The sequence below is a fragment of the Halichoerus grypus genome, chromosome 1 (genome assembly GCF_964656455.1).
Source record: "Halichoerus grypus chromosome 1, mHalGry1.hap1.1, whole genome shotgun sequence".
NCBI lineage: Eukaryota > Metazoa > Chordata > Mammalia > Carnivora > Phocidae > Halichoerus > Halichoerus grypus.
The window spans coordinates 204,441,574-204,455,935 of record NC_135712.1 but is presented as its reverse complement, the minus strand read 5'-3'; the positions used below and the strand labels follow the sequence as shown (position 1 = coordinate 204,455,935).

At 49.5% G+C, this 14,362-nt stretch overlaps 1 protein-coding gene across 1 annotated transcript in view; it reads left to right on the top strand.

Moving 5' to 3' along the window:
* Positions 1–14,362, top strand: part of NWD1 (NACHT and WD repeat domain containing 1) — a 60,065-nt gene that overhangs the window by 6,753 nt on the left and 38,950 nt on the right. The window contains 3 exon segments of the mRNA XM_078054074.1: positions 593–709; positions 5,264–5,561; positions 10,529–11,801. Of these exon segments, the coding sequence (XP_077910200.1) occupies positions 593–709; positions 5,264–5,561; positions 10,529–11,801 (1,688 nt within the window).

Sequence of the window (14,362 nt, the reverse complement as noted above, 5' to 3'; positions counted from 1 at the left end):
ACCTGAGCTGAAGGCAGCTGCTTAACCAACTGAGCCACCCAGGTGCCCCTGATATGTTGTTTTTAAGTTAACTTTTTATTTCGGATTTAGATTTATGTGAAGGTGGCCTACAGTCCAGAGTTCCCATATGCTCTGCACCCGGTTTTCCCCCTATTGTGAACATCTTACATCATCGGGCACATTTGTCATAACTAAGAAATGGACATTGGTATGCTGCTATGAACCAGCTTCATTCAGATGTCAATGGTTCTTCTGTTTGTGTCCTCTCTCTGGTCGAGGACCCCGTCCAGGGGACCTAGTGGGGTTGACACTGGTCTGAGACAGTCTTTCCTTGTTGCTCATGACCTTGACAGTCTTGGAGAGGGCTGACTGGCCGTCCTGCAGGATGCCCCCCATCTGGGTCTATCTGATGTTTTTCTCATGATAGCCCTGGGGTTATGGGCTTCATTCAAGTTCTTTCAATTTGGACACCCCCCTTTGGGGAGAGACTGTCCAAAATTACTGAAAGAAACTTTATGCCTTTGTCAAAAGGAATTGAAAAAAATCATCCATTCTGCCACCTCCCTGACACACCAACACTTATAATCTCCAGGTTGTTGATCTGAGGTGGGGTATTCGGAACACTGAGGCCACTGACCACATGACCACAGAACTCTGCTTGGAGGAGCTCGACCGGTGTCGGAAAACATCCATAGGGCCCGCTTTTGTTGTGAGTCTCTTGGGAGGGATGGGTTGGTGATTACTTCTCATTCCATCCCCGATATATGGCTCCTACCCACTAGCCAAACCCATCGGTGGAGGGATGTGGGTGGCATTTCTTCTATGGTACCTAATCTCCATAGCCTTCCCATGGCAGACATTGCTAATCGATCACTACTCATTTTCCACCAAGCTAGCTGGGATCCAGACATTAGCAGCCAAGTGGAAGCAACAGGTGAGCTGGAGAGCAGAGGGTAGAAGCCCAAAGGAAACTTAGAATTTGCTCTGAACCTACCCCCAGCTTTCTCACCTCATCCACTTCATGTGTGTGGAATGTGGGGATCCTGGAAAAGCACAGAAAGGATGGAAACCCACAGGATGTTGGGAATTCTTTTCTCCCTTGTGCGTCATGGTGTTGGGAGAAGTCTAGAGCCTGCCTCAGGGCAAACTTCCTCTGACGCTAGGTGGGACCAGTTTTTCCATGTTCCAGGGTATTCATCCTGTCCTCCCACCCCAACAGCACCCTCTCTGTCCCCAGAATAACCGCCAGCTCACAATTAGTGGTTTGGGCTACGATCAGCGAATGCTATTCCGCTGTCCTGATTTATTCCACCACCAAGTTCCAGATATATCCAAGAACTATGACATTCGAGCTCATAAATCCTCGAGCAGGGGTCAGCAAACTACAGCCTCTGGGGCAAATCTGGCCCATTTTTTGTAAATAAAGCTTTTTTTTTTTTTTTTTTGTAAATAAAACTTTGTTGGCACTCAACCACACTCTTTCGTTCACCTATCATCCATGGCTGTTTCCCAGCTACACACACAGAACCGAATAGTTGTGGCTGAAGCCACCTGGTCTGCAAAGCTGAAAAGATTGGCTATCTGACCCTTCCCAGAAAAAGTTTGCTGACCTCTGTCCTAAAAGGTAAAGAGGGAAAAAGTCAAGAAAGTATCTTCGCCCCAAAATGCCTTAGTCACAAAGAAGCTTCGAGCAGTTCCGAATAAAAAGAAAACTCCCCTGGAACCTCTCCCGGAGACAAAGGAGAGTGTAGGAGAAGGTGGTCCCCCTTATAAAAGCTGTTATCTAGGGAAATAAAGAGAAATATTTGAGGGCTGCTTGGCTTCAGAATTGCACTGTCTAGCACAGTAGCCACAAAGCAAATTTAAAGGTAGATAAATGGGGGCGCCTGGGTGGCTCAGTCAGTTAAGCGACTGCCTTCGGCTCAGGTCATGATCTCAGGGTCCTGGGATTGAGCCCCGCATCGGGCTCCCTGCTCGGCGGGAAGCCTGCTTCTCCCTTTCCCACTCCCCCTGCTTGTGTTCCCTCTCTCGCTTTCTCTCTGTCAAATAAATAAATAAAATCTTTAAAAAAAAAATTAAAAAAAATAAATAAAGGTAGATAAATGAAAATCGAGTAGGATTCAAATTTCAGGTCTTCAGGGCCACCAGCCATGTTGCAATGGCTTCATAGTCCCATGTGGCAACTGGTCACCGTATTAGACAACACAGATGAGCACACTTCCAGCACTGCCGAAGGGTCTAGTACTGCCTTAGAGACGAGACCTCCCTCCCCAAAAGAAACTCAGACCTGGCCAACATGTGTGAGAAGCTTTCTTTATTATGTATGAAGTTCGATCGATAGAGTCAGACTTCCGTTTTCAGTCTTTTGCTCTATGTTTTTCTTTGTCTGTTGGTGCTGCCTTTTTTTTTCCTTCTCCCTGTTTTATTGAGATGTTTCTGCCATCCAGCAATGTGTAAGTTTCCGATGTGCGTCGTTAATGACTTGACTTACATGTATTATGAAATGATGACCACAATAAGTTTAATTAATATCCATCATTTCCTATAGATACAAAAAAAGAGAAAGAAAAAGGTGGTTTATTTCCTTGTGAGAACTCTCAGGAGCCACTCTCTTAGCAACTTTCAAATACATGTATAGCAGCATCCACTATGGTCCTCATGCTGTGCATTATATATCCCTAGTCCTTGTTTATCTCATAGCTGGAAGTTTGTGCCCTTTGAACCCCTCTGCTTCAATTACTATTGCTTTAAAATGCATCCTAGTGTTTGGAGGGCTCTACCCTCCTGCTGTGTATCTCCTTCATACATTTCCCCCCCAATCTTCCAATTTAGTTTTCCAAATGAGCCCGACGATTGATCATTTCATGGAGTTTCAAAAAAAAAAAAAAAAGGAAAGGAAAAAATTTTTCTAAAGAAAAATGGGCAATGGGGAAAAAAGAAACTCCAGGAGGAATTCGATTTTGCAACCCAAATTGCAGGCAGTGAAAAGCACAACGCAGCTTCCAGGTAGCATGGGGGACGGGATGATGATCTCTGAGCTTCCCCCAGGCCCGACTAGCCCGGGGAACTTGCTCGTCCTTCCAGAAGGGCTCTTTGGGCAGGTAGCTGACCTCTACCCGCTTCCTGCTTTCCTCTTGAACCAGACATCTCCCTCTGTCCCCCGAGAGTCGCCGCATCTTTCTCCTTCAGTGGCTCTGACTTGGGGGTCTTCCTGTGGAGATCAGAGCTGCGCTGGCAGCCCTTGGAGAAGCGTCTCTCTGGTAAATAAGTCATTAGGCAGCAAGAGTAACAGAGGAAGGCTCCCCACGGTACTTCCTTCAGAGGCTTTGGCTCTCTTGGGTCACCCGCAGCTCTAGCGTCTCCAGAGAGTTGCTCCTGGTGGCTCCTGAGCTTTTTCCTTCAAGCTCTTCCTTTTTTTTTTTTTTAAGCTCTTCCTGTTCTTGCTCTGATCCCTCAGGCAGGAGCATTTTCCATCTGGTCTCCCTCCTAAGATCTGTGATTTGTGGTCAGCTGGCTTCTCTAACTTCTTTCACTGCTCCAAGGCTGATGCTTTGGGAAAGGCCCCCAGAGAGTGGCCTCCTGTTCAACCTCTCATCATCACAGGCTCTGTTTATCCAAGTTCCTTGGTGCACACCCCTGGAATATTCTGGCACAACCCGGTGAAGAGGGGAGGGGTGATTGCTTCCATTTTATGATGAGGAAACTCAAGATGTCAGGCTCGGTGTCCTAGACCTCCTCTAGCCTAATTCTCTAGCATTCCGGTTTGCACCTTCTGTTGGAGCAGAGAGAGGGGCTCCTAGGATTCTTGGCATTAAGACCAAAGTCTTAAAAAAAAAAAAAAAGACAAAAGTCTTAGGGCTTCATCACCTCCAACCCCTGCAAAATCTTGCCTACGGGGGTGGCCTTCTGTTTCATTCCAATTTTAGTGTATGTGCTGCTGAAATGAGCACAAGGGATGCCCTTATGTTTCACCACTGCCCCCTCCTCAAACACCTTCCCCACCTGGCTTTCCTGCTCTAGCTCTTTGGAGCCACTTCCTGCCGCAGGACCTTTGCACATCCTGTCCCCTCTGTTTGCAAGGCGCTCTGCACAGTGCACCCTTTCTCGTGTCTTCTTCTTCAGCTCGATCCTTAAATCTAAATAAAGACAGGGTCCACCTTGTACCTTTCAGACCCACCTGCCCCCGGGACCACATCATACCATGAGATTTGGGCGGGGCCAACGGAGGCCCTAGCTCCACCACATCTCTATTTCTGGGACAAACCGGTGCCTCTGTATGAGAAGCTGTAGTTTTCTCTCCCTCTGCCTGTCTCTTATTAAGGGCTCTTGGGATTGCATTTAGGGCTCCGATAATCCAGGATAATCTCCCCAGCTCAAAATCCTTCACTTAAGCACATCTGCAAAGACCTTGGTGCTAGTCGTGGTTCTCCAGAGAAATAGAACCAAGAGAATATACAGAGAGAGAAAAACGAGATACATACAATTTATGACAGGAATCAGCTCACACTGTTATGGAGGCTGAGAAGTTCCACCATCTCCCATCTATAAGCCGGAGAACTGGAAAAGCAGGTGGTGTCATTCAGTTGTAGGCCTGAGGCCTGAGAATCAGGGGGCTGAAGATGCAAGTCCCGATCTGAGTCCCAAAGCCCAAGAGCCAGGAGCACGAATGGCCAAGGGCAGGAGAAGATGTATGTCTCAGCTCAAGCAGAGAGAGGGAATTCATCTTTTCTCGTTTTTTGGTTTTGTTTTGGTTTGGGTTTTTTGGGTCCTATTTGGGCCCCTGGTGGATTGGATGATGCCCACCTGCACTGGGGAGGGCCATCGGCTTCACTCCAGAGATGCTATCATGGACACATTCAGAAATCACATTCGACCAGCTATCTGAGCATCCCTCAGCCCAGTCAAACTGACACCTAAAAATAACCATCACAACCCTTTTCCATATAAGGTGTGTCACAGGGGCCAGGGATTAGGGTTGGCTATCCTTGGGGGCCATCAGTCAGCTTCCACAGAGGGTTTTCCCAGCAAAAGATTCTTTGATGCTTGGTACATGATCAGATTCAAAATGTGCCTGTCCGATGTCCCTTGCTCTCAGGGACCTTCACGCGCAGGTGCTCTGAGGCTCTAGCCTGCACTTCTTAATGAACCCATCACTGTGGCGCCACAGCCCGGCCCATGTCTGGGGGGCTCAGTGCATCTCACCCAGGGTCACGGAGCTGAGCGCCCAAGCCAAGATTTGAACCCGTGCCCCTCTCTCTGCCAGGCCCTCTTAGGTGACCAGTACGGCCCCTCTCCAGTCCCCACGCTGATCGAGGAGAAGGAGTGGGAAGCTCTGAGAGCCCAGCTGACCTCCAGGCCACGCGACCTGGACCTGGTGGCTCGACGCTTCCGGAGGGATGAGAACGCCGTGCCCCCCACCTACCTGCTGCAGGCGCTAGGCACCGTGGAGGCCCACGGGCCCGAAGAGGCCACGCTGACCTCTGTGCTGCGCTCTGGAGCCCAGGAGGCCCGGAGGCTGGGCCTCATCACCCAGGAGCAGTGGTACCGCTACCACTGGTCAGGTGAGGCTGCGGGGACCCCTGCCAGGGGCCACAGGAAATGCCCCGAATTCAAATACACGCATCGCGTTCTGTCCAAATGCCATAGCCTACACTCCTGTAAATACCAGACCAGCCTAGCTCCTGGGTCCCTGGTTCTGCAAGAGGTTATTGTACTGATCCCAGAGTTTAGCCAGGTCCTGGTTGATTCTTTGTCCCTTAGGACCCTCCTTTCTTCTCCTCCTCCAGCTCCTACTCCCCTTCTCCCAGAGAGACTCCTGGTTCTGAGGGAAGGCTTCTAAGATGACCACTATCCTGGTTTGTTTGGGGACTTTTAGGGCTAAACCCAGATAGTCCTGGAAAAACTGGAACAGCGGGTCACCTTATGTTAGCCCAGGAGCCAGCCCCTGCTGGGGACATTGAGTCCTCCAGCCTCCCTGCACCTGCCTCAGAGGTGGAAACTGAGATACAGGAAGGGGTCTCCTACACCTAAGGTGGGGAATAGGGATTTGACCAGAGTCCATCACCCAGCTCTCAGCTGGCCCCTTACCTCCCACCTCTAGCCTTAACCTCTGGCTCTTCCATCCTCCGCACTGGCTCCCAGAAAGATTTTTCTAAAAATAGAGTGTTGCCGGGATGCCTGGATGGCTCAGTCGGTTAAGTGTCTGACTCTTGGTTTCGACTGAGGTCATCATCTCACGGTCTTGAGATCAAGTCCCAAGTCAGACTCGTGCTGAGCGTGCAGCCTGCTTGGGATTCCCTCTCGCCCTCTCCTTCTGCCCCTACCCCCTGTTTGTGCTCCCTCTCTCTCTAAAATCAATAAATCAATAAATTTTTTTTTTTAAAAAATGGCAGTGTCGCCAAGCCATTTCCCCACTGCTTGCTGCCAGCAAGAAACAGATTATTACCATTCACGTGTTCAGTAATATGTCAGATATGTCCATTTATATCACCAAAACTATAGTATATGAATTTCTCTTACCAAAAATATTAAAAACATGAACTCATTTTGTCCACATATTGAATACATGGATTTATATTATGAACATATTAAACACATTGACTTGTTTAAAGATATTGAATGTAATTTATGTCAGTAGTATTTTAATTGTACTAAAATGTATTGATTATTATTTATCATATATATTAACTCTAGTAATGACATGTCAATTTTTAAAACTCAACTTTTTATTTGGGGATAATTTTAGATTTGCAGGAAGTACAGAGTCTCTGTATGTTCTTCACACAGAGACGTTAACGTCTTATGTGACCACAGTACATTTGCCAGAAGTAAGAAATTAACATCAGTACATGACGATTAACTAGACTCCAGAGTCTAGTTAGAGTTCCTTGGTTTTCCCGTTAATGTTTTCCTGTCCCAGGATCCCGTCCAGGTTCTCATGCTGTGTTTAGTTGTCACGTCTCAGGTTCCCTTGGACTGTGACCGTGTCTCAGCCTTTCCCTGTTTTTCATGACTTTGACCATTTTTGAGGAGGGCTGGCCACGTCTTTTGCAGAATGTCCCTCAATCTGGGCTTGTCTGGTGTTTTCTCATGGTTGGACGGGGGTCATAGGTTTCTGGGAAGAAGACCACGGAGGTGAAGTTCCTTCCCTATCCCATCATGCCAGGGGTACCTGACACCCACCTGATATCACAGGTGATGCTAACCCGATACTTTGGTTAAGACTACGAATGACATATTGATCTTGAATACAGTGTTTATGTGAATAATAACATTAATGGCCACCATCTATTGAGCACTTACTGTGTTGTTATTCCTTGCTCTGTGACATGAAGCCAAATGTGCTAACTGCTTTCATAGAGATATCTGCCATTGGGACTGTAATCAGCGTCTGGGGTCTGTGCTTTGGGGTGGGCCTGGACTTGCAGTTCAGCCTTGCCCTTTCCCAGCTGTACTGACCTCTGGCAGGTTCCGAGTCTCAGTTTCCTCATCTGTAAAATGGAACTAGTCTGAGGTAGTACATCACGGAATCGTTGTGAGGATCTTGTCCCGTGGTCTCGTCCCAGCCATGATCTCGTTCGATCAAGCGTAGCCCATGAAGAATTCCCACCTGAGGGGCGCTTGGGTGGCACAGTCGGTTAAGCATCCGACTCATGATTTCGGCTCAGATCATAATCCCAGGGTCATGCGATCGAGCCCTGTGTCGGCTCTGCGCTCAGCATGGAGTCCGCTTGAGATTCTCTCTCTCTCTCCCTCTGCCCCTCCCCCAGCACACTCTCTTTCTCTCAAACAAATAGATTAAAAAAAAAGAATTCCCACTTGAAAGAACAAACAGAAACTCCTTGAAAGTAGCAGAAAGCACAAAGGCATATGCTGCTGTCAGCGTGTCTTCAGAGCCTATTTCCAGGCCCCTGGCTCTCAGTTTTCTTCTTTTCAGCCTTTGTATTTGGAAATAGAGATTCCCCCAAAAAAGCAAAAAAAAAAAAAAAAAAAAAGTAGGAAGTAATTCCATGTATCCTTCACCCAGTTTCCCCCACAGGTAGCATCTTGCGAAACTAGAGTAGTACAACCAAAAGTGGACACTGTGACAACCAGACAAAGCATCACTTTTTTTTTTTTAAGATTTCATTAATTTATTCATGAGGGACAGAGAGAAAGAGAGGCAGAGGGAGAAGCAGGTTCTCTGAGGAGCAGGGAGCCCAACGCGGGGCTCGATCCCAGGACCCCTGGGAGCTGAAGGCAGACGCTTAACCCACTGAGCCACCCAGGCGCCCCTGACAAAGCATCACTTTTACAAACGTGCATTTGCGTGTGTGCACGTGCACATGTGTATTTCACGCTAAGAAAATTTCACACCTGTGTAGCTTCGAATAACTGCCACAGTCCATATGCGGGACTGTTTCCTCACTGCAAAGTTCCCCCCACTACCCTCTTAGAGTCACATTCGGCCCTGCCCTCAGTCCCCAGCCCTTGGCAACCAGTAATCCATCTCCATCTCTATAATTTGTTATCTCAATGATGTTATAGAATGGGATCACACAGTCTACAACCTTTGGAGATTGGCTTTGTTCCTTTGGCATAAAGAGCTCAGCTTTTCACAAGCATTGTTTCATAGAAGATGCTGCCAGGAGCCTAGGCAAGGTTAAACTAGCACAGGGGCGCCTGGGTGGCTCAGTCAGCTGGGCGTCTGCCTTCGGCTCAGGTCATGATCCCAGGGTCCTGGGATTGCGTCCCACATCGAGCTCCCTGCTCAGCAGGGAGTCTGCTTCTCCTTCTCCTTCTGCTGCTCCCCCTGCTTGTGCTCTCTCTCTCTCTCTCTCTGACAAATAAATAAATAAAATCTTAAAAAAGAGAGAGAGAGATTAAACTAGTACACCCATATTATGGGAGAGGAAACAGACTCAGAGAGACGCAGTGATTTGACCAAGGTCGCGCAGCCTGAGGGAGCAGAGCAGATGGTCTTGCATTGATTCATGCTGAGACGTGTCCCAGAAGGATCCCATGTCAGGACTGTCAGTTGCCTTTATCCCCGACTTCCATTCGAGGGCCTGAGGGGGCTGTGGTGTCACTCCAAGGAGGGCTTTTGAGTGGCTCTTATCTCTGGCTCTGAGACTGAGTCCTGTCTCCAAGGGAGCCTGACTCGCTCAGCTCCAGAGACCTGGGAGCCTCTGCTGGGCCCAGGGCGGCTTAAAAAATAACTCCTCAGGTCTGACTGCTATTTCAAAACAGTGGCCTCCGAGGAGAAATCAGTGTCTGCTCTTGGCTCTGGAAAATTCGGGTCCTCAGGGCAGCTGCTGCATGCTCTGGGACAGGGGTCAGCCAACCAGGGCCCAAAGGCAAAATTCGGCCCACCACTTGTTTTCATAAATAAAGTTTTATTGGAACACACTCAACATATTAGTTCGCATGTTGTCTATGGCTGTTTTCACACTACAACAGCAGAGTTGAATAGTTGTAATGGAGACCATTTGACCTGTGAGCCTAAAATATTTACTATCTGAGCCTTTACAGAAAAGCATGCCGACCTTTGCTCTCAGCCTCCAGGCTCATTAAAAACTTTCTACCCGGCCCCCATGCCTTTGCAGCAGCTTTCTGTGGCCTCAAATGCCCTGCCTGCCCTACTCCACCCAGGATGGACAGATATTCTCTTCTGCCGTCTGTCCATTTGTGTGTCCATTTTTTCACTAAGACTGGAATAACCACTCCACAAAGGCAACAGGGACCTTTGGGCATTTTTCTCACTGCTAGTTGTCTGGAGAGCTGAGGCTGCCACAAGTGGGAGCTCAATAAATGTTTGTTGAATGAATGTGTGGTGAGGGAGGCACCCAAAACTGACATTGGATATTTTTTAAATTGAAGTGAAATTCACATGGCATGAAATTAACCATTTTAAAGTAAATGATTCAGTGATATTTAGTGCATTCACAATGTTGTGCAATTACCACCTCTGTCTAGTTCCAGAACATTTCCATCACCCCCAAAGAAATTCCATATTCATTAAGGGTCACTCCCCATCCCTCTCCCCCAGCCCCAGCAACTACCGTAGTGTTTTATAACGGGGCTGCTTCTCACATAGAATCTCTGTGCTGCCTACACCAAGATTTCTTTGATTAATAATGACTAAATCAGCGCTATTCTTGGCCCAGCCCCTGGACCAGCAGCCTCAGCATCACCTGGGAGCTTTTTGGAAATGCAAACCCATGGGCCCCACCCAGACCTGCTGAATCAGAACTCCTGGAGGCAGAGCCCAGACATATGGGGTTTTTGAGCCCCCAGGAGACTCTGGCAAACTATAGTCCTCTGGCCAAATGCGGCCCACTGCTTGTTTTTGTAAATAAAGTTTTATTGGAACCCACTTGAGTGCATTAGTTTGCATATTGTCTATGGTCATGCCAGGTGACTCCAGCACACATTAAGTGGGAGAACTAATGTCCCTACCTCCCAAATATGTCTCTCAAATGTCTCCACTCGGGCCAGCTGATCACACAATGATGACCACACTCTCTTCCCATCTCCCTCACTTTTTTAGTCATTGAATGGGAGATAGACCGGGGCCTGCTGAGCTTGACAGACGGAGACCAGGGGGCAACCGTCTTCTTGAGAGAGATCCAAGACCTCCACAAACACATCCTGGAAGACTGCGCCCTCAAGATGGTAGACCGGCTCGCAGATGGCTGCCTGGACACGGATGCCCAGAACCTTCTCAGTGGCCTCAAGGGACGCATTGCCGACATGCAACCTGGAGTCCTCCAGGCCCACCACCTGCCATGGAGCCGAGACCTGGTGAACCCCAAAAACAAGGCTCATGCTCAGTACCTGAAGGAGCTGGGGGAGCAGTTTGTGGCCAGGGCTAACCACCAGGTCCTTGAGCACCTCCGGGAGCTGGAGGCGGGCCGGCGGGAGCTGGCATGGCTCTACCAGGAGATCCGCCACCACCTGGGGCTGAGTGCTGAGGCCACCCGGACCTTTTGCGGGCGCCAGGAGCTCCTGGCCCAGCTGGCGCAGCAGCTCTGGCAGAATGACGGCCGTCCACACTCACCCATGGTGCTTTTTGGACCCCCAGGCATCGGAAAGACAGCTCTGATGTGCAAGCTGGCAGAGCAAATGCCGAGACTACTTGGCCGCAAGACGGTGACCGTCCTGCGGCTTCTGGGGATGTCACAGATGAGCTCCAATGCCCGCGGCCTGCTCCAGAGCATCTGCTTCCAGCTGTGCCTGGCCTACGGGCTGCCCCTGCCCCCGGCCCAGGTCCTGGAGGCCCATGCCAGGGTGGTCCAGTTTTTCCACACCCTCCTCCACACTGTCTCCTGCCGAAACTTCGAGTCCCTGGTGATCCTGTTGGACTCCATGGATGATGTGGATTCCATCTGCCGCGCCCGGAGGGTCCCCTGGCTGCCTCCCAAATGCCCACCGAGGGTCCACCTCATCCTCTCAGCCTGCTCAGGGCGGCGGGGGATTCTAGACACCATGCGACAGACGCTGACGGACCCAGAGGCCTACTGGGAGGTGAAACCCCTCTCCGGAAACCAAGGGCAAGAGATGATCCAGCTTCTGCTGGCAGCCTCGAGGAGGACGCTGAGCCCAGAGCAGAGGGAACTGCTCTGGGCCAGCCTCCCGGAGTGTGGGCACCCAGGACGGCTGAGGCTGGCCTTCGAGGAGGCCCGGAAATGGGCCTCCTTCACCATACCTGCCCCTCTAGCCTCCACTGCTAAGGAAGCAATGCACCAACTGTGTGCCCGCCTGGAGCAGACACACGGGCAGCTCCTAGTGGCCCACGTGCTGGGTTACATCGTGTCTTCCCGGTAAGTCTCTGTTGTCTTCACCCTCTTTCTAATTGAGACAGAATGCACGCACTCGCCCCTCGGGGCTCAGAACAGAAACGTCTTCTCTCACAGTCCTGGAGGCCAGAGTCTGAAGTCAAGACGTTGGCAGGGCCATGCTCCCTCTGAAGGCGCCAGAGGAGCTGGTTCTAGGCTTTTCTCTTAGTTTCTGGTGTTGCCAGCAACCCTTGGCCTGTAGACCCATCCCTCCCACCGCTGCCTCTGCCCATCTCGCAGTCTCCTCCCTGTGGGCCTTCGTGTCCCCATTTCCCTCTTCAGGGCCCACTCTGATCTAGTAAGACCTCATGGTATGCTGATTGCTCCTCTCAAGAATGTTTTCAAATAAGGTCACCTTCACGGGCTCCAGGTGGGCATGACCTTTGGGGGACGCTATTCAACCCAACACAATTCATGGATCATAAAGTTCGCTCTCTTAAAGTGTATGGTTCAGTGACATTGAGGACATTCACAGTGTTGTGCGACCACTGTCCATCTCCAGAACATTCCCATCACCCCAAAGGGAAGCCCCATCCCCATTAGCAGCCACTCCCCACCCCCAGCCCCTGGCGGCCCCCAACCTGCTTCCTGTCTCTATGGGCCTGCCTGTGGTATTTCCTTTGTACAATTTTTACTTAAAATACTTTGAGGGGCACCTGGGCAGCTCAGTCGGTTAAGTGTCTGTCTTTGGCTCAGGTCATGATCCCAGGGTCCTGGGATCGAGTCCTGCATCAGGCTCCTTTCTCAGCGGGGAGCCTGCTTCTCCCTCTCCCTCCATCCCTGCCCTTGCTTGTGCCCTCTCTGTCTCAGATAAATAAATAAAATCTTAAAAAAAAAAAAAGAAATATTATAGACTAGTGGAAGAATTCCCATAGTACAAAACTAGAGCAAAGACTGGCCCACACATCAGGGGTTCTCAGCCTTGGCTCTACTGATATTGGGGGCCGCATCATCAGCATGTGGGGGCTGTCCTATGCACTGTAGTTTGTTGAGCAGCATTCCTGGCCTCGACCCTGGATGCTCATAGTACCCCTGAGCTGTGACAACCAAAAACTGTCTCAGAATATTGCCAAGAGTCCCCTGCAGGCAGAGTAAGCCCCAGCTGAGAACTACGGCCATATACCCTTCCCCCAGAATCCCTGATTTGCCGCATTAGCTTTCTCTCTCCCTCCCTCCCTAACCCCCTCTAGTTTTCTTTCTTTCTTTTGCAAATTCATTACAGGCATTATTCCCCTTTACCCTTAAATACGTCACATATTTCCTACAAACAAGGACAATCAGAACCCCACATCGCCACAGGACAATTACAAAAGTCAGGAAATACATCACAGAGGCAATAATATTATTTAATGCACAGTTTACAGTGAACACTTGCCAATTGTCTCAAAAACGTCCTTTATAGCGGCCCCCCTCCTCTCCGCCCACACCCAATCCAGGATCCAAACCGGGATGGCATGTCTAATTTAATTGTCAAGTTGCTTTGGTCTCCTTTAATTTGGAACATTCCACCATCTGGTTTTGTCCTTTTGAAGAGTCCGGGCCAGTTATTTTATTGATCAGTGCTTCTCAACCCTTGATGGGGATTCGTATCTTGGGTCTTGTTTTTGCATAAAGAATCTGATTCAGCAGGTCTGGGCTGGGGCCAGGAATCCCATGTTTCTCTCTGGCCAATGCTGATGCTGCTGGTCCAGGGGACCACTCCTGGGCTGGGGGGAGTTTGTAGAATGTCCCTCCATCTGGGTTGGTCTGATGCTTCCTCCTGATCACATTCAGGGTGAACCTGAGTGATGCTCAGCCCTTCTCAGGCATGGATTTTTTTTCCCTGTTGTAAATCTGCAAGCTCCCCTCTGTATTTAATAGGTAATATTATGGGGAGATCTCAGAAAAACCTTTTTAAAGCCAATTACCCTGAAGGATTGACCACCAGCGTACATCTACACTTCATCCCAAGCTTGTTGCGTGGGAATCAGCAAAAAAAGCAAATAGGAAAATCCAATTTCAATGTGTTTCTAGAGCTTTAGGACTGAATGCTTACATCTAGCTGCTCAGCCCAGAGAAAATCTCAGGGCTGCACACTGTGATGTCAGGATGGTCAGGAGCCACTCTCAGAGATGCCGGGTAGGGAAGGAGGGGAGTCAGAAATAAGGAGCAGGAGAGAGGAGTGGGTCCATCACGCACCCAGCAGCCGGACTCCAGACCCCCAGGAGGGTGGAGCGGAGGCCAATTAGCAGACACATGGCAACAAAGCCAACACTCAAGCCCACCATCAGAAATGCTGGACTACGGGCGCCTGGGTGGCTCAGTTGGTTAAGCAACTGCCTTAGGCTCAGGTCATGATCCCAGGGTCCTGAGATCGAGTCCCACATCGGGCTCCCGGCTCAGCGGGGAGCCTGCTTCTCCCTCTGACCCCCTCCCCTCTCATGCTGTTTCTCTCCCGCTCACTCTCTAATAAATAAATAAATAAATAAATAAATAAATAAATAAATAAAATTTAAAAAAAACATATATATATTAAAAAAATGCTGGACTAGCTGGTTTTGCCTCTT